General features: G+C 35.8%; 2 protein-coding genes and 1 long non-coding RNA gene across 8 annotated transcripts in view; 1 reads left to right on the top strand and 2 right to left on the bottom strand.

Moving 5' to 3' along the window:
* Positions 1-3,676: 3,676 nt before the first annotated feature.
* Positions 3,677-12,940, bottom strand: LOC100883911 (protein lethal(2)essential for life). Its single transcript, XM_076537763.1, has 4 exons — positions 12,828-12,940; positions 10,759-11,010; positions 6,132-6,353; positions 3,677-4,932 (listed from the first exon to the last, which is right to left on the bottom strand). The coding sequence occupies exons 2-4, from the start codon at positions 11,008-11,010 to the stop codon at positions 4,840-4,842; spliced, it is 567 nt and encodes a 188-aa protein (XP_076393878.1). The 5' UTR covers positions 12,828-12,940; the 3' UTR covers positions 3,677-4,839.
* On the top strand, positions 3,703-18,013 carry LOC143263916 (uncharacterized). Of its 2 annotated transcripts, none has more exons than XR_013040057.1 (4): positions 3,703-3,846; positions 5,030-5,152; positions 5,893-15,265; positions 17,999-18,013. It is a non-coding gene; the product is annotated as an uncharacterized LOC143263916 (long non-coding RNA). The 2 variants fall into 2 exon arrangements; XR_001095052.2 differs by lacking the exon at positions 17,999-18,013 and adding an exon at positions 15,380-15,507.
* Positions 11,597-23,142, bottom strand: part of Pde8 (phosphodiesterase 8) — a 41,579-nt gene continuing 30,033 nt past the window's right edge. For 3 of the 5 annotated variants that reach the window (XM_076537751.1, XM_076537753.1, XM_076537754.1), the window contains 6 exons: positions 22,245-22,523; positions 19,808-19,934; positions 19,370-19,510; positions 18,079-18,240; positions 17,290-17,556; positions 11,597-15,696 (listed from right to left, as the gene is read on the bottom strand). In XM_076537751.1, coding sequence (XP_076393866.1) covers positions 15,619-15,696; positions 17,290-17,556; positions 18,079-18,240; positions 19,370-19,510; positions 19,808-19,934; positions 22,245-22,523 — 1,054 coding nt within the window. In that variant the 3' untranslated portion in view covers positions 11,597-15,618. The remainder of the gene's footprint in view (positions 15,697-17,289; positions 17,557-18,078; positions 18,241-19,369; positions 19,511-19,807; positions 19,935-22,244; positions 22,524-23,142) is intronic. The other 2 variants (XM_076537755.1, XM_076537756.1) reach the window with 1 other exon arrangement.

Raw genomic sequence — 23,142 nt, 5'->3', positions numbered from 1 at the left:
TATTTTAAAATACCCTTCAATTTATTTAACTTTTATTCTTGCGTTACTTTGTTTTTATTTAATTGTAGTAGATACTTTTAGGGCTATTTAATGAACAGACTATAACTCATGCAAATTCTGTATAATTTGTATCATTAATTTGTGAGAATATACATTTTTATCTATTATTCAGTTTATGTCATTGTTTAAAATATTAACTGTTAACTGATAGGATTTTATTAACATTGACACTTATCTTGTTAGTTGACGTTGCTTGAACTTAAAGACCTTGATTTACATCCAAGACAATTACAAATTTTATGTACACAATTTTCAAGATTACAATAGTAAACAAAAGATCGTTCTACCGTCATATACATGAATATCCTACAATATAAGTATCCATAATGGAGATAATTATATCTGAATACATTGGCAAGTTTATGTAACGAAAATTGTTATGCGAGCAGTGTCGACGGCAGGTCTGATTCTTTCAATTAACAAATTTATCAGCAGAAAACTGATACCTTTAAACATAGTCACGTAACAACAGAACATTTATACCGTCGTGAGAATGCTGCGCAGATGATATTCCGCAGGAACGGCTTGATTACAGTCTGAATCGATAATAGGGCGGTTCGTAGACGCTTCTAGAATTTTAAGCTCCTCTACACCTGCGTACTACCCTTTGAAACCAAATTGCCTGGGAAATTTCTGGCAATTTGATACGCAGTAAATTGTAACAATACATTCCAGTCTTTGTAAATCGTAAGAGTGTTACTTTAGTGAATGCAAACATTACAATTATTAGACATTATGCAGTTAACATTCTTCTTATTAGAGTTGATAAAGTATGTCTAACTTAGGGTTGATAATGTATGTTTAATAACGAAAATCTATATTAAACTCATTGTTGTATTAAAACATTGTGGATGGTGGATAATGCTTGATTGTTTAATAAATTAAGATGAACACCCTTGTTTATTATCAAGGAATTATTTAAAATATAATTTCACCGTTAACCATATTAAAAATTTGAAAGTAGAATTTGTAGCTGTTTTGTAATTATTGAATTTGTAACATTGTTTTTCCACATAACAAAGTTACGAATCCAGTAAAAGTTTATGCCAGAGTTTCGTTTTATTGCGTAACACACGCAGGACTTAAGCCTATCATTATTCGTACCTAATGGGTTGTCCCACGATACAAATAATTGCTCGAAACTTTGAATGTCGTGAAAAAATATCAAACTTCATCGAACAAATACCAATCTACGTCGCACGAATTGCACGATGTCACGAAACAGATAGACAGAATTGTTAAGTATCGATTCATAATTGATAACAGTGACTCACGATTCGTATCCTAAAATCTTGCCAGTGCTTAAGAGTTATTTAACGAAAATATTTTGTAACAATTAATCTGATTTGCGACGGTATTTGGCCGTAAGGGATACAGGAACCTTAACCGCAGCGTGTTGACTAAATAAAATGAAATATAAAACAGGAGAACGGTTCTCAAGCTACCTGCAACCGCAGCAGAACATTAGTCGCATTCCAAGCCTTGTATGGATATGTGTTTTCGATAGTTTAATTAAAATAGAAATACCCATTATTCTTAGAGGAGTTGGTAAACAATGTACAATGCAGACTGTACATATAGACAAGGTAAATGTAATTTACAATAAAATTTACTGCGACATGAGGCTTCATACAGCTTTTCCACATTCGTAAACAGCGGAGTACGTGATCAAACGCACGTCACATAAAAATGGAAAGCTTTCTGTTTACTATATAATGGAAGCACCCATATACATAGTATAAAACTCGACCGCTGCAACTATTGATTACCTGCTGCATCCGACTGTAGAACGTTCCCGAAAGACGAGAGCGTTCCACGTACATTTTCTAGGAAAATGTCCTAGCCAGGATTTAATTTGTTATTTTCTATGTCTCTCATATTGAACGATAACAGGCACGTGTTCATTCCGATTCAATTTGCCTTTTATCGCGATAACTCTACATTCGATCGTTGAAAAAGGCATTCGAAACATGTCACTGCACGTGACGGTGCTTGATAAGATAACAATTTAGCCAGACAAGGTGGACGAACGCTATAAATGTCAGAACGCGTCCAGTCGTTCGAAGATATGCATCGCTACCTACTGCATTCGAGCTTCTAAATTTATCCCTTGACCTCGCGGTTGCATCAACCGCATCGCTATATTTACAAGCGTAAGCTGCATAATCTGAGCGTATCGGTCCGCCTTGTTCCAGAAACTGCAGAAAGTCCATCGTAAGCGTAATTAGCATGTAACAGACACGCAGTCTGCATCTGCCTGTCAACGAACACGTCCTATCCTGCATCTATCGAAACATCTGCACATCATTGTGCCGGTTTCTAAGAACCTTCCCTTCTTGGCCTCGAGTTGATCCCGTTTCGGTGCTTGTCCATTATGCGCTCGAGTAACGCACAAAGGATACCCGGGTGTCTTGTGACCCTTTTTATTCCCCGTGAATAAAGTTGCATTAATTATAACGTATCTCCCAGATCCCGGCGGGCAGACCGGAAGACGTATGAGGAAAATCGATAGAGCTACAGCTGTCGCACGGATCCTGTGTTGCGCAACAATGTACATGTCGAGAAACTGCGTTTTTGGTTCGTTTCGGAGCGATAAGGCCTATCGCACCGGTCACTTTTCCGTCCGTGGTTAGCGTTAAACCTGGGAATATTGACCCCAAGTTTGCCAGTGCATGACTCACGTGTATTCGCAAACGCGATGTCATCGGTTGCGTCATGTCACGACCGCACCTTCAGATCTTTTAAACTGATGATCCGGTTGTTTTCCTGCTCGAGGTATTCGGCGATGATAGATAGGTCCGAGTAAACTGCGCAGAATTGGGAGCCACGTGTCAGGAAAAACTGCGTCGCAACAACGTCCCTTATGGATTCCAGAGTAACGATTTTTCAGGAACGACGCCATCAAAACTCGCAGTAGTTTGCACCTCTCCCACTCTATCTAGGCTAACAGCAATGCAATCTTATATCTATAAGAAGCGAAATCTATAAGGAACGCTTGATCATAAGATTCTCGTCAAACTGGCTCGCAGCAAGAGAGCTTCTAAAAATGTCTCTCAATACACCGCGGTTGCCATACTACCAAGATGAAAGATGTTCTAGAAACGTTTCCCAGAGAATATGGCGTAGTTAAGGGCAACCTTCCGTTGTCCTTGATTTCAGAAACTGCGTCTTCCCATGGCCCTTTCCCCTAAGCGATCAAAACAAACATACGAATCTGGCGAGGTTACGCCGTTCGTTTATAACACGCACAAAGCCTAACCGTTTTTACCGTTCGAGCCAGAGAAAGAGGAAGTTACGCTTGTGTGAGTTAGGTTATGGTGGGGTCTGTAGGTGGGAGAACGTGCCAGAAATCTCGTCCTACCTCCATCGATCAATACTTTGTTTTCGGTTAATTTTTCCTTGTAACGATAAAAAATCGAAAAGATACGCATACCAACGTGTAGATCGTGATCCAAGGATCACGATGGTATAGGTAACCGGTTGTAAAATCACGATAAAAGAATGGAAATCGAGCATGGAAGGAAAGTGCGCATTATGTGCCGGGTGCCGGTGCATGTTCTCGAACCTTCGACACTGCGTCGCCGCGTGCCTATATAAGAGGGCCGGCCGGTCTGGCTCGGTGCATTCGTAAATACAGTTTCGTTCAGTTCGGACGCAGCGAACACCCGAAGACCCACCAACCAGTGAACATACCTCTACTTCTTTTACGTGGTCCATGAGGCTGCTGAACAACACGACGTGAAAATGTAGACGAGACGGATTCGGTGCGGAGCGCGACAGTTTACCGTGGGTATCTTTTCAATATTTTTTCAAATTTTTTCGTTTGATTTTTTTTTAAGCTTTCGCTTCAATGGTATTACTTTTGTTTTACATAGTTCATACCGATAAATGCTTACTGGTACATTTTTTCGTGGTTAGCAATGATTAAATTTTTATGATGAAATGCTTACCGATTATGCTTACATTACTGCTGGAACTGCTTATTAATACTTTGGCAGTATCTAGGGATTCCCAAACTATGCGCTTTTCGTAATTCTTTGGGACTCGCTAGCATAGAAGTTGAATTGCAAATATTTTTATAACTTTTAAAATTTAATATGTTTAATATTACAAGTTTAATAACTGTCGGGACAGTTGAGACGCTTGGAACCATTTTGGGAATCTCCATACTTTCTAAACCTAGTTCTTTGCTAATACGTAAGATAGTAAAACAAAAGTAATAACGATGAGGGTGTGCTTGGTATTTATAATAAATTGTGAATTTATAATGTGTTAGGTTGTAAGTAATTCATTTTTATCAACGATTGAAAATGCCTATGTATTTACCATGATATTTTGACAATGTTTATCTGTACATTCTACATATTCTGAATTTTATGATTTTACTTGTATTTTACGATTTTAACCATGATTTATAATCTCAACTACATTTTACAATTTCAACTATATGTTGTAATGACAATTATATTTTATAATGTCAATTATATTTAAAAATTTCAACTATATTTTACAATGTCAACTATATTTTATAAAGTCAACTATATTTTAAAATTTCAACTGTATTTTATAAAGTCAATTATATTTTAAAATTTCAACTGTATTTTATAAAGTCAATTATATTTTAAAATTTCAACTATATTTTATAAAGTCAACTATATTTTAAAATTTCAACTATATTTTACAATGTCGACATTATAAGAACCGTTTAATTATGTAAATATATAGCAAAAAATTCGGATATAAAAAGTGATCAAAAAAATATTTTTAAAAATTCGTTATTTATTCGGTCGTTTCAATTTTAACCGGTTTACTTGCGGGTTCTCCAGTCTTGACAATTTCGATGACGCGTTCCCCTTCGCTCGGCGCCTGTCCCTATAAGAACAAGAAAATAGCTAATAATTTTCTTAGAAGCTTTTAAACGGTTAATAAAGCAAATCAACGAGGCTTTTTCTTATTTGTGTTTTTATAGTGAACCCTACGGGGTCGGTGCTTGAACAATCCGTACGCAACCATAAACTGGTCTGATTAGAGTTTGAAATTTCCTCACATTTCGAACAATTTGAGAAGAGCACTTCGAGATACATGCAATTAGGTAAGCGGTCATTGTACCGACGTATTTCTCAACTCTCTTTCAATTTTTAACCTTATGTAATAAGACATGTCTGAAACTTAACACTACTTAGAAATATTAGGGCTCAGTGTCGCTACTTGATACTTTAACTTGAATCTCTTTTTACTTCAATAAATTACTTGAACAAATATTTATGGCTTCAACAAATAATTTTAACTTGAATAAATATTTTTAACTTGATTAAATACTTTTAACTTGAATAAATATATTTAACTTGAATAAATATTTTTAACTTGAATAAATACTTTTAACTAAAACAAATATTTTTAACTTGACAAATATTTGGCATCCGATAAACAAAGTTTATAAAACAAGAATATTTAAATAGAGTATGTAGAGTAAATGGATCGAACGTAGCGTCACTCCAGCCTTTACACCGCACTCAATAGATGTCGCTGCTAGTTCGAAGAATCTAGTAATTAGATTCTAGTGTATTTTCACGATGTCTGCTCATTGTTGAGAGAATCGGAAAGTACCGCTAAAAGAAAATACAGATGGGGAACACTCGCTAGTCGCTTATCGATTTTAACTTCAAATTTCACGACTTTTAACTTTAAATTCTGTAACAAAATTTCCATCTTGCATCGTATTCTTCTATATTTTCTAAATTAAAGTTAAAGTCGATAACCGCTATAAAAGTGAACGAATGTGCCTCATCCGTGTGCGAGCGGGTTTAATCCAACAAGACGTTCTTTTTATAGTTTAGAGCAGACTCGTAGTTTGAGATCGAGATTAATCGTCGGCACACCATCTTCTCTAAACGCATACTACTACTACGAGAGAGGGGGCACACACGGAACAGTTGGAATTGAAACAAAAAGCATACATTAAAAAAAAAAGGGGAAAAGAGAGAGGATCACAATTTTGCTAAGCGCTCCTAGCTTCGCGAATCCATCCTTAGATTCGCCGGCCAGAGAACCTCCTCCTCTTCGTCTCTTACCTTTTTGGGGGCCGTGATAGTTAGAACACCATCCGAAGAAAGGCTCGAGGTAATATTGATCACGTCGTGCGATGCTGGCAAGACGTATCTCCGTACAAAGTGTCTACTGACAAATCCGTGCTCGTCTTGCCTCTCTTCGTGTTTGGCTTCGACAATAACTTGGTTACCGACCGTCTTCACCGTGATCTCTTCCGGTGAGAATTGTTGAACGTCCAGTATTACCTGCCACAGATCAGAGAGAGCGAAGCGTTAGCAAAACCATACAGAGAAACGGGCAATTAGAGAGAGCATTCGGCATAAAAGCGATCTTCCTCGCGAACCACGACGATGTTGCCTGTCATTGTTACGATGATGTACAGAGGCTATAAAAGGGATCTAAACGATCATTGAATTCAAACTCTCTTGGGCACCATTTTTTTGTAACATTACCATCTTTTGTCGCGATTTTCCTTTGTTAAACCACACATCCAGAGAGAGAAGCCTCGTACGCTTAAATTAAACGCGCCGCTCCAAAGCGGGCGAAGGCGCAACTTCGCCTGCTTCAACCATTGTCATACATGTTTAGCCTGTCTCCTTCGCAATAAAAAACTACCAGATTCTTCTCTTCCGGAAGAAGATCCAAGTCTGGTCGACAAAAATTGTGTAATTATCTTTGCTACCGTACGCACAACTGTTGCTAGCAGCTAACCACTCGACAAGAGAAATCGAATTTAGCTTTTTCTAAATTGCGAGCTGTTTTTGGAGTTAAAAGCCAGGAAAATGTAGGGACATGAAATTTTTCTCTCCCTTTCGAGGTTTCGTTTCTGTTTCATCCATCTTTCATATGTAACCAACCTCGACGATGACAGTGTAGCCCAGCAGCGTTTTTGTAGCGATCTCAGGAAAAGCAACACAGGAAAGATGTAGTTGTGAAATGTGGCGTATCTATTTGCGTGATAGTTTTTTTTCGTTCGTAGAGAAGATCGAGCAAACCGTACAGATAGATGATACAAATATCATACGTTTTATCGCCGAAACGAGCCGAACTTTAGCGCGTTGACTTTTTATTTTCCGCGCTACACGCGTGCTTTTCCTCGTTTGATGGATTGGTTCATCTCGCAGTGGTTAGCGGCTTGACATTAACGAACGAAGAGAGAAAACAACATTCGAAGAGAGTAGGAAGGAGCGAGCCGTGGTTTTTCGGGTGATCCTTCGTGATCCTGAAAACCCGGTAAGCGACGTCCCTATTTCAACGGCTTAAGAACACGACGAAAAAAAGAAAAACGTATAGTGAGAATACCATTGTGAAAGCCATCTTTTAATCCTTTATGTACCTCGAGCAGAGTTGTTAGACCAAAAGTCGAGGATTTTTTGAAAAAGTGCTGCTGCATTAAACAGAGAAACGACATACGCGCGCCTGCATTTTTGTATATATAGAAATTTCGTATTGAATCGTTTTCTATATACGGTCTTATCGTTAATGATTCGAGAAGCATTTATTTTTATATAGAGATTATTTATATATAGCGAACAAAGAGAGATCCGAAAGTTTCAAGGAAACTCAGTTTTTTAGTCCGAGAGCGGCGCCCCCGTTTCGGGGGGGTGCTTCGACACACACCTCACACTTTCTCGGTTCTTTCTGCTAAAAAACAAAAAAGAAGACTGATTCCCGCGTGACACGATCCATTTTTCGGATTTTAAAAAAGGAAATAAAACCACGTCCTCTTGATATATATTATTATATTTGGTATTGTTCGTATTAAAAAAAAAAGAGTATAAGAGAGAGAGATTCTTTCGGAGAAAAAAAGGGTGTGGGCTCTTTGAGTCGTCGACAAAAAAAAAATGGCGAAAGCCGATTAAACTGTGATTTCAAAGCAAGGAATATCCTGGCGTTAAAAAAGCGTGTCTGACAGAAAACAAAAATACCGCGTTGCAAGATCGGAGTGTAATTTCTTTTCTACGATTTTTCGAACATTTTCTAGCTACTCGAGTCATTTCGGGAAACAAAGAAAAATAAAACAGAGTAGTTTTCGAGACCTGACTTTCATCCCACCGACCCTTCCCCCTCTTCACCGAGGGAGGGGGTTCCCGTTCGAAAATACAGCCCCGAAACGAGTTTCCAATTTCTTTTCTAAACCACTACAAACGTACTGTAAGGCGAAAGGGAGGAGAGTAGCTCGGTAACTATGCAGCGAGAAAAAAAGAAAATGCCAAGAAACAGACGAAGCAGTAGTAGCAGCAGTAGCAGTAGCAGTAGTGGCAGAAACAGAGAAATCGGTTTTCGGGCCTTCTGGTGTTCCAGTTTTATCCCCTGAAAATTACATTGTCCTATTTTTTCTTTTCTTTTTTATCATTCCGTTCATTCGGTTGCGATAATTCTTTAATGATCGAACGATTTCGTTACAATAACCCTCTTTTCGAACGTTTGCGTTGATATAAAATAGCAGCTTAGTTTAGCAGTTTTAGTTACATTCTTTTTTATATCTTCTTTTTTCAATTTCATAGGATTCTCTTAAACTTTGCGTAAACTATTTCTCCTTTTACGAATGCGAACCTTATACATTCCCATTTATCCTTTCTTGTATCCATCGATCGGGTTTTTTAGGTCTTGAAAATATCGTCGAACTTTCTGATTCGGTTTCACGTTTTCTTTATTCTAGACACGCGTTGATAAACGTAGACTCTATATGGTCACACACGATCGAAAAAAGGTTCACTTTAGATTCTATCTCAGCCTAAGTTAGTCGACCGTGTTAGCCCGCGAAATAGTTTCAAACATTTCGCTCACTGTATCAAGAAACTCCAAAAAAGAAACGTTGAAAAATATATATGGGTCAGTAAATGTTTAGCCAGTTCTCGATTGTTTGAAAAAAAAAACGCATCAGCTTGCGATATATAAACTCCAGTCGAATCACGAGTTACTAAGTTACACGATACATAAATAAAACCCCGTATATACTTGGTGTAAAGTTCAATCTAGAAAGCAAGAAGCGTGTACACAGAGCGTTAGTTTAGGATTCTAGAGGCGTTTTATCCAGTTCTCAAATCTTCCAATATCTGACACGTAGTCGAGAAGGGAGGCTTTTCCTAAAACTTAAGTCTCAAGGAGAAAGTGTGTGTATAGTGCCTTTAATTAATTTTCGAAGTTCGCTTCTTCCGCGATTATTTTCTTTGCATTTTACTAAAACTTACTTCATCGAAATTTGTCCCTTTTTTACGACTTTTTAACCCTCGCCAACTTTTCACCCCCTCGCAGCAACTTATCTTTTGGCTATAAATCAGCAATAATTAAATAGTTCTGAATTCTTGACCGGGTGCACATTTCTCGTATCAAAAAGTCGTTTTTCTACGTACGGTAAACTACATAACAACGGCTATCCCATGACTTTCCGATTCGCGTCCGAAAGTTATGGGATAGTCGTTGTGAACGTTTCATGGTGCTAACTTCACCAGCAATACACACGTGTTTGACAAAATTTCTATAAACACACGTGTGCTCGAGTTGCTCGAAGTCGTGGTTTACGCGAGTTAGCTTAAAATCGCGCAAGAAGCTTCCTTCAGGTTTAGAGATCTTAGTGATCGATTTCTTTTCGAAGATAAGTGAGAAGTAATAATAAAGAGCTGTGTATAGTTAGCGAGAGTACCTGTCCATTGTCACATTTCGGCCTTTGTTTCTCCTTTTTTACAGACCCTAAATTCTCAGGTTTCGTTCTCCTCTTCTGTGGGATTCCACCTCGGTGGGATCCTGCAGAAGACGAGGCCCTTGCAGCAGTACCCTTTCAACCTAATTAACGTTTTAAGCTTTGAACGCTTGCGAAAGGTTCATAGAGAGACCATAGGCTCCACTAATTGTCGAGACGCTAATCTTTTGATGAAAATATTGCAACGCAGTCATACGAGTCCACAAACATACTAAAAATTCGTGAGCTAAGATCGTGCCATAAATTGTCCTCTTCACCGATAGACAACTTCCAGAAGTCACATCGTTAAACATCCGATTAAAGCATGTTTAGCTAACTTGCTCGAATAAAAAGAGTATAATAAATTTTTGCAAGCATCGATTTCGAACACAGAGAACGCGTGCCACCTAAAGTTCTAATTCCACGCGATAAGAATTCAAGCACCGTGGCAATTCAGATTTCACTGATTATATAAGTCGAAAATACACAGATCGATCGATTATTATTGAGGATTTTCAAGTTCGGTAATCAGAGTAAATACATCAGCCGTAGTCTTCCAATCGATCATTCTTAAGGCCCGTATCCATAGTTACCACTCGAAACAAAAGGTAATCGCAATCAGATCTATTGTCTCCATTCGGACAATAGGTGTGATTCGTACCGTCGAGTGATAACTATGGATATGGCTCGTGGTTCTCTGATCAAAGCAATACACAATTACCGATCTTTGAAACCGACCATCCATAATTGCAATAATAATCTTGTTCTCCACTCAGCACAACGAAATGTGATCCAATCACTCCGACATTTTAATCCATTCTCAACGTTGTAAAACGCAAGGTCGGTAGTCACGAAATAAAGTCACGAAACAGGTTATTCATGAGCTCACCAGCACAATTTTGCAACATCAAAAATCACAGGTGTATTGCTCTTCACCCTGTAACACCACACACGAAAAATCGTTTTACCTGGAAGTTGTCCTTGCTGTCGATCTGAATCGTGCTCGATCCGCTCGAGTGATGGCGCGTCACGTTCCTCCATGGACGGTAGTACCTATCGCGGAAAATCGAGCGTAGGGGTCTGTCGAGGCTCAGATCGGAGAACCTTGATATCAGATCGTCTCGATCGAGTCCTCTGCCGAAATGTTGGTCCATCAACCTGGACACCGGTCGATCGAAATCGTCCCACCAGTCGCGAAACACCAGAGGTACCACGGACATCTGCGTGGATAAACATGAGATAAATTGTCGGTCAAGTTCTTGCTTTTCAGGACGCAGTTCTTAGAGAAGGGTGTAAAACGCGTGACACGTTGGATTAGAGATAACGTCTTAGTATAAGCGACAACGGATTACGGAAGAAGCATTTTCAGGACCAAGTTTATTGAGGTTTTTGCGCGTTAACGTGTGTTACTCGCCCGTCTGTCGTTTTAACTGTGGATAAGGGACACGATCCTGCAGATCGGTCTCGGGTGATTATTATAATTGTATCCTGAAAATATAGACGGAGTAGGAGGAGTACAAGGATTTCACGATCCGCGAGAGCAATATTTAATCGCTGAGACATCGCGCGAACGAGTTCTTGCTACGATTTATATAGACAGTGTAGCGTAGAGAAAAAACGGAATACTTTGTTGGAAAATACGCGTTTCCTCGAGGGCAGTCAACGATAATCTCTTATACGCACAACAGACGATCGAATAAAGCTCGTAGCGATTTGTTTTCGAGTCCGATCTTTACTTTGAACATTCAACGTGTACGTATATTGAAATTCCTTTTTTCGAGCGAAACCCGGCATTGAAAACGACGAACTTCGTAACTAGATTCGTTTAGAACGATCGAGGGAAAATTTGTCTATCACGGAAAGAGAATATTGTCGATCACGAAATAAAAAGAAATACAACAAAAAAAATAATGTGGACGTGTTTTTTGCAACGACAGAAAGGAGGGGGGCTGTTTAACGAAAGGGAGGTAAAAACGTGTTATGAATTTTCCATCGAATGCGCATAATTGTAGGGCTATGTAGGTTACGTGTTTTAGGAGTTTAGGTATTAGGCAGCAAAGTTTTACGATAAAAACCTAACCTAACCTAACCACACCCTGATCAGGAAGCACGGGGTGGCAGAGGGTACATCTTTTCTGTTCACACCGTGCGTGATTTTGTGCGTCGCGAACGCGCGTTTTAATTGAGAACGGATCACAAGATCCACCATTTAGCGACAGAAGCGTAACTCGACATATAACAACTCGACATATAACAGTCGACATATAACAACTCGAAAAATGAGAAAAAAAGGGTGTGAAGATCACGTTGGTAGAGAGAAAAGTTTATCACAAACCAGGCTAGGGAAAAAATAAAAAAAAAATTTCATTATGCTTTTCGACGAGTACTTTTAATAAATAAGTTAGTTCGCTAAGTTTTCGGCACTGACGTGCTTTACGCTACTAAACACTCGAATAACGAGACGAACTTTACATATGTATCCTCGATATACTTAACTCGCAAGCGAAAACTTTCCTTTGTTAGTTGCTTAGTAAGGGGAAAAAGCGTGTATGGTTAATATATGCGCGTGATACGATAGAGAGAAAGCTTATCATTAATTGAACGCGCGTGTTTGGTCTTTCTCGAAGATTTTCAGCACCGCGTGCGCCATTTTCCACCTATTTTCGCGCGCTTCGTTAACGAACACGAGATTTCGATACTTTCTAACTATCGAACGACGATCAATACCCGGCGGGGAAAGACTCCACAACCGCGTGATTATCATGTAAGTTTAAGGTGTTTCGAACACTTGCGATTGCGACTATGGACACTTTTCGGAACGGGATCTAATCAAACTTGCGTAGTAGTAAATATGTAACTAGTCCTTAAGGTTTAACAGCTCTTTAGGATTTCCACTAACGTTAGGTTACTGTTTACTAATCCGCGTCGCACTACACGCGTTACTTTGTTTTCGGTCCGAAAGTAAGAACACCGACATCACACGAGAAAGAGCACACACGATCACGACAAAAAATTACGTAGAACATTGAGGTACTACCGTGCTTGTGGAAACGGACTTGATGCGAAACTCGAGCAAACACTTCTGAAAAACGGTTCAGAGGAATATTCACTTTCTGATTCAGCTGCAAAGACGCTAGAAGCTTAAATAGTTCTTCGAGGTGCGTCTTTGACGCCCACGCGATCCACCACCGAGATACACCCACGACGTGGTCCACGTGACGTTTCCACTGACTCTTGTCTAAAAATATTTCACCCCGATGCGTTTGACGGAAATCGCGAAAAGGGGGGACGTGATTCAATTTCGATTTTGGCACAATTATGTGTCGTATGTGGAACATATTTTTCGCCTGGACTCATCGCGTTGCAATGCTTCAGACCCCGGCTTCAAGGACCCCGTCTCTCGCTTCGAGAGATCCTGAGAAAGCAACTCGACAATTTGATCAGTGTCCTGACTAAAGTATACCTCGTTACTGCTGCAATATCAATTTTAACTATTCGTTAGAAGAGTGACAGCCTGTATTAATTGTAACGTACGTATTAGGGTGCCCACACCTTTTGATAATAATTGCACACACTCGAATCCTCTAAGCTTATTTGAATATTAATTAATATTATTAATTTGAAACGGAGTAGTATTTCTGGTGGACTTATTTTTCTTTAGCTTCTGAGCTGTTTTATCTTCTCGATGTACGCTTGCAAGTTTTGCAAACGCAAATCTTTCAGCATGTTATTCACCCTCGATATACTAAATATAATGTCTTCGTAAGGAATGTATATTAATAACGAACAATAACAACGTACCTTGCTTTTAAAGCACGCATCGTTCGATTTTCCAACGAGATCGAGGTGTGTGTCCGCACTTCTTAAAACGAAGGTAGCCTTGCCCAAGAGTTGCGTATTGATATATATATATTATATGTATGTATATACATATACATTACATACGAGATATACATATTTATGTCTAGGGTGTGGGTTTAAATTAAGAAACATTTAAACGTTAATTTTCTTTAATGAACGTAAAAAAAATATAAAAATCCGGCGAGTGTAAACTCGTCGACCAAAAAAAAAAATGAACAAAATACGAACAATAATTCGATTATACATTAGAGTATGTGTTTTAAATATCATCGAGTATGGACTATTTATCGATACTCTATTATATAATTAGCGTGTACGATACTCGCTAGGATTATGTTATTCGACTCCTTCCTACTTAGCAAACAAGTGCGAAATACTTCAAAAATTATTCTGTAAGTTTGACATTTTCTTTTTTGATAAATATTTGCAAAATGAACAATTACGAGAACATCTGTGAATCACAACGACACGATAGCCCAAGAAGAAAAGAAAGAGCGCTTGTTTAGCGGGTGAATAGAACTTCAGGATATTTATGTAATTGTTTAATTTTTAAGTTGATTTAAAAGGATCAAAACTACACTTGGAAGATATAATAAAACCTACTGTGCGGCATTATAGGCGATAAATATATAAACTAGTAGGCTTAACGATTAAATGATTTAGGTAATCGACCAAATATTATTATGATAATCGATACATATATATATGTTGTATATGATTCAAACTCTATAATATTCGTCGTATTTTCGTGTTTTTAAATGTGGTCAGTCATCGCTGTGTGTAAACACGTCAGATTGTGACACGACTAAATCCAGAATTTTGAATCAAGCGCGATAAAATCCTTTGGCTCGTTTATAATTATTGTTAGGCTTGATACGAGATAACTACGTGTCCCTTTTTAGTACTGGATAAAACGACTACGATTATTCGTGTGTTAAGAAAGAGGGAGAGAGAGAAAAGAGAGAGAGAGAAAACAAATATAATCTTGGGAATTCAACTGCGCGTGTGGTATCCATACACAAATGTTACTTCAAATAATAGCGTGATTTGTAATACTTTTTTCTGTGACTTAGTAACAATCATCAACAAATTGTATCTAAATTCTCTTGTAAACTATTCGTGGTATAATGGCTTTCACCGATTGCGCTATTTTATTCTTTGCTGCTTAAATTGTTCTACGAAAAATGATCTGTAAATTGATACCGAAAGACGCGTGTATTTAATATATACATTATTATTATTATTATAATCGACGTTTTATGGCAACAATTTTCCTTCGCGTTATAAACATCGTAAAATTACTAATTGAACACACTCTATTGTAAACACACATACTCGAAATTATATCATACGTTCAAAATTCTCTTGCTGATCTAACGAAAACTTGTTCCCATACTTGTGTAACGCAGTCCGCAATTGCCTAGCGATATAGGTCCATAAACAAACTATTATTGGCTGAGAGAAACAATAAAGTGAAACCCGACGTAAATACAGTGCTTTTTTAATAAACCTTCCTGGAAATTATAAAACTAAATCAGGTAAAATTAAAAACGGTGAGTCTTTATTTCAAAATGGCGGATAACTGAAGATCTATAGATATTTCAAAGGCGAAACGTGAGTAAAATATTTATTACAATCATCGTAGGTTTTTATGATCAACAATGGATGCATTTATTCTCAGAGTCAAGAAAAGAAAAATGAGTAAACAGCTAAATATTTGTGTAACAGGATGAGTCCGTGGTGTGTCAGCAGCTTAAAATAGATGATCGACTTACGTGAAAAGTGGGTAGGAATCAAGAACAAGAAACTGAATGAATTACGTGTATATTCTAAAAAAAATTTACAATTTTATGACATGTCACTTCTATTTACTTAAGAGTTACGAATATGTTACAAATTAGATTGTACAGAGCTCGCTTCTGAACTTTGTTTGGGACGGACGTGATATCTTGATTTTTCTCCATGGGTCACGCGAATCGATGCACGAAAAACTCGGGAAGCTGTTGCAACTTTTCGATGTCCTGCAAAGTCGATATTCCTTGTTCCTATTAAAAAATAGAATACTTTATTAATTGTTACTCAGATTTCAATTATAAAAATAGAGGTACTTCGTTTTATGACGTTAACGAATGTAATTTTTGAAACGTATCATTTTTTATTAATATAATAGTTTATCTAAATTCTCTTTTATAGTAGATATTCTTGTTTCTGTCAAAAATAGAACACTTCATAAATTGTTATACAGATTACTAACTATTACAAAAATAAAAATACTTCATATGATGTGACGTTAAGGAATGTAATTTTTGAAAGGTTTCATTCTTGATTATTTTAATATAGATTGTTTTAATAAGCTCTCATTTATAGATATTATTCTTCTTCTTGTTAAGAGTATGAAATTTTACAAATTGTTACTCAGATTACTAACTATTACAGAAATAAAGATACTTTATGTGATGTGACGTTAAGGAATGTAATTTTTGAAATGTTTCATTCTTCATTATTTTAATATAGATTGTTTTAATAAGCTCTCATTTATAGATATTATTCTTCTTCTTGTTAAGAGTATGAAACTTTACAAATTGTTACTCAGATTACTAACTATTACAAAAATAAAGATACTTCATATGATGTGGCGTTAAGGAATATAATTTTTGAAATGCATCATTTTTGATTATTTTAATGTAGATTGTTTTAATAAATTCTCATTTATAGACATTATTCTTGTTCCTGTTAAGAATAGAAAACTTTACAAATTGTTACTCAGATTACTAACTATTACAAAAATAAAGATACTTCATATGATGTGACGTTAACGAATGTAATTTTTGAAACGTATCATTTTTCATTATTTTAATATGAATTGTTTTAATAGATTCTCTTTTATACTTAATATTTCTTATTCTTCTCAAGAATTGTTATTCAGATTTTCAACTATTACAAAAATAGGGGTTTTTCATTTGATGTGACGTTAATGAATGTCATTTTTGAAACGTATCATTTCTGATTACTTTAATAGAGACTGTTTTAATAAATTCTTTTTCTAGTCAATATTCTTGTTGCTGTTAAAAGTAGAAAACTTTACAAACTGTTACTAAGATTTTCAATTATTATAAAAATAAATATACTTGATATGATGTGACGTTAAGAAATGTAATTTTTGAAACGTATCATTTTTTATTATTTTAATAAATTCTCTTTTATACTCAATATTTCTCGTTCCTGTCAAAAATTGTTACTGAGATAATCAACTACTACAAAAATAAAGATACTTCATTTGATGTGATATTAAGGAATGTAATATTTGAAGCGTATTACTTTTTGCTATTCTAATATAGCTTGTTTTAATAAATTCTCTTTTATTCTATATATTTCTTGTTCCTATAAAAAATTGTTACTCAGATAATCAACTACTACAAAAATAAAGATACTTTATATAATGTGATGTTAAAGAATGTAAGTTTTGAAGCGTATCATTTCTCATTATTTTAACATAAACATTTTAATAAATTCTCTTTGATAAAAGCATAGCTGTATTTTACTGAATCTACAAGAACTGAAAGACTAAATTTTGAGAAATAGCAAAGCATATGTGATTTTAGTCAGAATATAATGAAATTGTTGAAAAAGATACTTACACTATATTCTTTCCATTTCTCGTAATTGTGTCTCATGTATCCCACCAACTCTGGCATGTCGATAAATGCTGAAAAATAAAGGGTATTTTGTAAATGAACTGTGAAGGAATAACAAAGTCGTAAAAACGTGTACTGACCATCCCATGTTTCGATCATGTCGTTGATGATATAATCGACAAAACCGATCTGCGATTTTGGTATCGAGCATGTTTGTCTGTCGAACATAGGCATCAATACTGGCAGCTTCAATCTCTTTTCTTCGTCAGTCTGCAAAAGAGGGTGAAACGAAACTTCTGAAATTATGCTGTTTAAGAAATAAATAGTACTTATAACTAATAGTAATTATACCATTTAAAAATTGTACTATTTAGACTTCATATATGTTTAAAGGTATAATAGTGAAAATCTATATCAGGTGCTGTAAACATTTTGAATTGATATAAGATATTGTAAACATTAATTGATATAAGTTACCATAAAAATTAAAAAAATGAGAATATCTCTATGTGCTATAAACATTAAAAGTCAACGTAAGGTTCTATAAACAAGAAAAATTGAAAAAGCTTAATATTCAACATTTATCTGTTATTCAATAATTATCTTGATAGTAAAATTTTGAAAACCTCAGAACAAAATTAATAGTTCACAATCTAATTTAAGATATTTAAAATTAGAGAAGATATATTTAAAATTAAAAATATTTTCATAGTTAGGAACAGAATAGGAGAAAGCTTTTTGGGATATATCCAAGAATTCCAATTATTTGAGAATCATAAATAGAAACTGTACCTGACTAAAATACTCTTCGGCGATTCTTCTGGCCCATTCTATGCAATATTTTAGTGGTCGCGTTGGATTCGACACATCCGCACATTTGATCATCATTCTCTTCACCAGCACCACATTTTCTGGCTGTAGTACCACTGACATGTCCAGATTACCTGAGTAAGCCTACAAATTTCAACAATTCATCATGACGCTACAAACTATCAACAATCCATCGTAAGTCTATTAATTTCAAAAATCTATTATATGTCTATAAATTTAAAAAACTCATTATAATCCTGCAAACTTCAAGAATCAAATGTAAGCCAATAAGTTTCAAAAATTCATTGTATGTCTACAAATTTCAAAAATTCATTGTAATCCTGCAAACTTCAAGAATCAAATAGAAGCCTATAAATTTCAAAGTTCATTGTAAGTCTACAAATTTCAAAAATTCATTGTAATCCTGCAAACTTCAAGAATCAAATAGAAGCCTATAAATTCCAAAGTTCATCGTAAGTCTACAAATTTCAAAAATTCATTGTAATCCTGCAGTCTTAAAAAATCAAATACAAGCCTACAAATTTCAAAAGTCTATCGTATGTCTACATACTTCATAAATTCACTGTAGTCCTGCAAATTTAAAAAATCAAATATAAGCTTACAATTTCTACAATTCATCATAAGTCTACAAACTTGAAGAATTCATTATAATCCTACAAACTTCTAAAATCAAGTATAAGTTTAAAAATTTCAACAAACCATCGTAAGTCTACAAATTTTAAGAATTCATTATAATCCTGCAAACTTCTACAATCAAATATTTTATGAATTTTAACAACCCATCGTAAGTCTACAAATTTCAAGAATTCATTATAATCCTGCAAACTTCTATAATCAAATATAAGTTTACAAATTTCAACAACCCATCGTAAGTCTACAAATATCAACAATTCATTGTGAACTCGCAATACCAATAAAACATCTAAAACCACAAAACATTTTCATAATTAAATAGACAACCATTTTCTAATACGTTGCCTACAATTGACTTGAAATATACATCAGTGACCTGAAATGTACATCATTGACCTGAAATGTACATCATTGACCTGAAATGTACATCAGTGAGCTGAAATGTATAACAGTGACCCAAAATGTACACCAATGACCCAAAATGTATATCAATGACCTGAATTGTGTATCAGTGACCCAAAATATACGTACGTCTGTGACCTGAAATTAACAAGTATTAATAACTACTTAATATCCAAAAAAAAAAACTAGCGGTTAATAATAAATTGACAATTCTTACTTCCATCTGATTATCCGTAACTCTGGAGCTGCAGACGTTCATGAATCTCGCCAGATGTTCAAAGTGTTTGGTCATTTCAGTGGCTAGAATCATATCGATGACTATCTGCCTGACTAGCTTGTATGTGTCTCGTTCCAAGTTCTGCAACCATAGAAATTTTTAGAGACTTGAGGCTTTTACAGCCTGGCGTCAGACAGGTATTGCTGTTGTGGTTTTTGAGTGTAAGCCGTGTCATATCAGTGTATTCCCTGAGGAAGCTAGCTTCAATGCTGGCGAAACTTAGGGGAATCGCTTCCTTTAGGACACGGCTTACACCCGACAGCCTCAATAGTAGTACCACAGAAATTTTGTTCAATGTATCATAAAAAAGAGAAAACATGAAAGGACCATGATTATGTATTTTCATTGTTAAAGCGTGTATTTTCATTGGGGGCTTACTTTGAAAATGTTCGCACTGTCTTCTTCTAAGGATAGCTTGAAAGTTAACGCTGCATGGTGTGACTCAAGCACGGACAAATCATTGTAGAGGATCGCTAGCTTGCTGTCGGCGTTGCAGAGAAATTGGCTGAAATCAGTTTAAATATTAACTGTGCATTAAAAATATTTTCTTGTTATATGTTGAGCTTGGGTTGGTTAAATTTGTGCGCTTTAGAAATGTAACAGTTTGGAAGATTTGGGAGAGTTTGTGGATGTGTGGAGGATTTAGGGAATAGGAGATTAGGATGTTGAAGTTAGGATAATTGGAGATTTGAGGATATGGGGGTTTCAGAATTTGGGAACATATGAATTTAGTGATTCTAGAGTTTTGGATTAGAATTTGGGAATTTGTAGATTTAAGAATTTGAGGATTTGGAGATTCGAGGATTTGGGGATTCGAGGATTTGGGGATTCGAGGATTTGGGGATTCGAGGATTCGAGGATTTGGGGATTCGAGGATTTGGGGATTCGAGGATTTGGGGATTCGAGGATTTGGGGATTTGAGGATTTGAGGATTTGAAGATTTGGGGATTTAAGGAATTGGGGATTTGAAGATTTGGGGATTTGGGAAATAGGAAATTAGTGGATTAGAGAATTTAGAGTATTGGGGGTTCAGGGAATTAGGGTTTTAAATAATCAGAAAATTAGGATTTGGAACTGTAGGAAATTGAAAACGTAGGGAACTCGAAAAAGTAAGGAACTGGAACTGTTGGGAATTGGAATTGTAGGGAATAGGAATTGTAGGGAATTGCAATTGTGGGGAATTGGAATTGTGAGGAACGGGAATTGTAGGGAATTGGGATTATAGGAAATTAGAATATCAGAAATTGGAATTATAGAAAATTGAAAACCTAGAGAATTGTGGAATCATGGAAAATTGTAATTGTAGGGAATTGGAACTGTAGGAAATTGAAAACGTAGGGAACTCGAAAAGTAAGGAACTGGAACTGTTGGGAATTAGAATTGTAGGAAATAGGAATTGTAGGAAATTGGAATTGTGGGGAATTGGAATTGTGGGGAATTGGAATTGTGAGGAATTGGAATTGGAGGGAATAGGAATTGTAGGAAATTGGAATTGTAGGGAATTGCAATTGTGGGGAATTGGAATTGTGAGGAATAGGAATTGTAGGAAATTGGAATTGTAGGGAATTGCAATTGTGGGGAATTGTAATTGTGAGGAATTGTAATTGTGAGGAACGGGAATTGTAGGGAATTGGGATTATAGGAAATTAGAATACCAGAAATTGGAATTATAGAAAATTGAAAACCTAGAGAATTGTGGAATCATGGAAAATTGTAATTGTAGGGAATTGGAACTGTAGGAAATTGAAAACGTAGGGAACTCGAAAAGTAAGGAACTGGAACTGTTGGGAATTAGAATTGTAGGAAATAGGAATTGTGGGGAATTGGAATTGTGAGGAATTGGAATTGTGAGGAATAGGAATTGTAGGAAATTGGAATTGTAGGGAATTGCAATTGTGGGGAATTGTAATTGTGAGGAATTGTAATTGTGAGGAACGGGAATTGTAGGGAATTGGGATTATAGGAAATTAGAATACCAGAAATTGGAATTATAGAAAATTGAAAACCTAGAGAATTGTGGAATCATGGAAAATTGTAATTGTAGGGAATTGGAACTGTAGGAAATTGAAAACGTAGGGAACTCGAAAAAGTAAGGAACTGGAACTGTTGGGAATTGGAATTGTAGGGAATAGGAATTGTAGGGAATTGGAATTGTGAGGAATTGGAATTGTGAGGAATAGGAATTGTAGGAAATTGGAATTGTAGGGAATTGCAATTGTGGGGAATTGGAATTGTGGGGAATTGGAATTGTGGGGAATTGGAATTGTGAGAAATTGGAATTGTAGGGAATAGGAATTGTAGGAAATTGGAATTGTGAGGAATTGAAATTGTGAGGAATTGGAATTGTAAGGAATAGGAATTGTAGGAAATTGGAATTGTGAGGAATTGGAATTGTGAGGAATTGGAATTGTGAGGAATTGGAATTGTAAGGAATAGGAATTATAGGAAATTGGAATTGTGAGGAATTGGGATTATAGGAAATCAGAATATCAGAAATTGGAATTATAGAAAATTGGAAACCTAAAGAATCGTGGAATCATGGGAAATTGTAATTGTAGGGAATTGGAACTGTAAGAACTCGGAATTGCAGAAAATTTAAAACATACTGAATCAAAAACATAGACAATCTCAGAATTACACAATCCATAAATCTATAAATATACCCATATATAAATTTATAAAATCCATAAAATTTAAACAATTCAGCAATGTAGAAATTCGCAAAACCAAAAAATTGCAAATTCGTACACCTAGAAATTTCTAACCATAAGTATTCACCATGACTTTATTTATTGTATATTAGTATATCAATTACCTCGATCTACCGGGATGATCAAGATCATGCGCAGCAGAAGCAATCAAAGCCGCAACTTCGTCCAAGGGTTCCAAAATCTGTTTCAACGTTTCGGACTGCATAAACCTAGCAGTGGCTTGTAGTACATCAGCAGCATGAGTCGAATTGTGATAACAATTAGTAGATCGATAGTTCATTTCGATTACTGTTAGCCAATTTTGTACGACCTTCTCATCGCAGCCTAATCTTGCTGGTACGCGATACAGATTCATGATTGTCATCCCAAGGAACAATAGTGGCCTGTGGTAGAATAGAAACAAATAGAAAATATATTTATTTATAAAAAAAGACAAATGTGGTAGAAGATGGTACATAATATGTATAATATAATTTATATTGTGGAAGAGATAGTGTATATTTAGTTTCAACATGTGGACATCAGTGTGTTAATTTTAAGTGACATAGCAATTAATTTCAAATGATATAGCAATTGATTTCAAGTGATTTAGCAATTCAATTTCAAGTGATATAGCAATTAATTTCAAGTGATATAGCTATTAATTTTAAGTGACATAACAACGGAGAAGTTCAAGCTTCCAATTCTAATAATAAGATCAAAGTGAAAAACTGTTTTGAAGTTACCTCTTTTCCGTGAGAACTTCGAGTTATATAGCAATTCATTTCAAGTGATATAGCAATTCAATTTCAGGTGATATAGCAATTAATTTTAAGTGACATAACAACGGAGAAGTTCAAGCTTCCAATTCTAACAATAAGATCAAAGTGAAAAACTGTTTTGAAGTTACCTCTTTTCCGTGAGAACTTCGAGTTATATAGCAATTCATTTCAAATGATATCGCAATTCAATTTCAAGTGATATAGCAATTAATTTTAATGACATAACAACGGAGAAGTTCAA

This window comes from Megachile rotundata, chromosome 12 (genome assembly GCF_050947335.1).
Source record: "Megachile rotundata isolate GNS110a chromosome 12, iyMegRotu1, whole genome shotgun sequence".
Classification (NCBI taxonomy): Eukaryota; Metazoa; Arthropoda; class Insecta; order Hymenoptera; family Megachilidae; genus Megachile; species Megachile rotundata.
This window is presented reverse-complemented; position numbering and strand designations above follow the sequence as displayed.